The 1,445-nt window shown below is 70.7% G+C and overlaps 1 protein-coding gene across 1 annotated transcript in view; it reads left to right on the forward strand.

Moving 5' to 3' along the window:
- BAHCC1 (BAH domain and coiled-coil containing 1) overlaps positions 1–1,445 on the forward strand; it is an 18,244-nt gene that overhangs the window by 7,993 nt on the left and 8,806 nt on the right. The window contains 2 exon segments of the mRNA XM_026036855.1: positions 6–58; positions 1,309–1,431. Of these exon segments, the coding sequence (XP_025892640.1) occupies positions 6–58; positions 1,309–1,431 (176 nt within the window).

A 1,445-nucleotide genomic window follows, 5' to 3' on the forward strand; every position in this document is an offset into this window, starting at 1 on the left:
CTCAGCGAGCTGGCCGAGCTGGAGCTGCGGCGGCGCCGCTGCGACCGGGCCCTGCAAGGTGAGCGCCGCCACGCGCACGGCGGGACAGGGCTGCGCGCTTGGGCACGGGGGCTGCGCTGCGGGGGCTCCGCGTCGCGTTTGCAGGGAGATGGGCAGTGCATGCATTGCAGTGGGGCTGCGTGTGCGGTGCAGGGGTGGTCTGGTGCAGCATGTGCACTGTGTTGCATGCATGTGCAGTGCGTGCACTGTAGCAGTTGCTGATGCAGTGTGCAGATTGGCAGCACTATGCAGTGCTCATGCAGCTGCAGTGCAGTGTGTGGAATGGTAGGGCAGTGCCCTGCATGTGCAGGAGCAGGGCTGTGCAGTGCATGCAGTGGAGGGACCGTGCAATGCACGTGTAGCAGTAGGACAGTGCATGCAGGGTCATACACACGTTGCAGTAGGACTGTGCGGTGCAGTGCTGCAGGGCTGTGCAGTGGTGTGGAGCTGTTGCAGGGCTGTGCAGTGCAGAGATGCACGGCGTGCAGTGGTGATGTGGGGCCGTGCAGTGCAGTGCAGTGCAGTGCGTGCCGCGGGGCAGGCGCTGGGCTCTGCGCACAGCGGCAGTGCCCGAGGCGCCGCGCGCAGCCTGTGGCTCCGGGGCTCCGCTCCAGCGCTGGCTCCAGCAGGCGCCGGGATTCCCTCCGCTCCGCTCGGCTTCCCCAGGGAATCCCGGCCGGAGGGCGGGGGCGCTGGCGCTGCCCCAGGCCCGGCCGGGCGCTGCGGGGCCGGCGCAGGGGGGTGACTCATCGGGATGTCACCGCGGCTGCAGCCCCAGCAGCACCCTCAGCCCCAAGGGAGCCCTGCAGCCCTGGGCACACAGCACCCGGGGGAGCCCTGCAGCCCCAGGCATGCAGCACCCTGAGCCCCCAGCACCCAGGGGAGCCCTGCAGCCCCAGGCATGCAGCACCCTGAGCCCCCAGCACCCAGGGGAGCCCTGCAGCCCTGGACACACAGCACCCCATGCCCCTAGTACCCAGGGGAGCCCTGCAACCCCAAGCATGCAGCACCCTGAGCCCCTAGCAGCTATGGGTACCCTGCAGCACCCGGCAGCACATGCACGCTCCGCTGCCCTCCCTCAGCACCCATGGGTGCTCTGCAGCCCTAGCCATGAAGCGCTCTGTTCCTTGAGCAGCTATGGGTACCCTGCAGCACCCGGCAGCACATGCACGCTCCGCTGCCCTCCCTCAGCACCCATGGGTGCTCTGCAGCCCCGTGCACGGTGCGGGGCTGTGGGGAGGGCGCCGCGCTCACCCGCGTCTCCGGCAGGCGAGGACGGGGCCGAGGAGCTGCTGGCCTTCAACCTGCAGAGCCTGGCGACGGTGGCGGCCGCCTGGTCGCTGGTGGAGGCGGCCGGGCGCGAGGGCAGCCCGCGGGCGCGGAGCCCCCTGCACGCGGCGGCGCCG

The sequence above is a fragment of the Nothoprocta perdicaria genome, unplaced genomic scaffold, assembly GCF_003342845.1.
Source record: "Nothoprocta perdicaria isolate Ctin4 unplaced genomic scaffold, notPer1 scaffold_187, whole genome shotgun sequence".
Classification (NCBI taxonomy): Eukaryota; Metazoa; Chordata; class Aves; order Tinamiformes; family Tinamidae; genus Nothoprocta; species Nothoprocta perdicaria.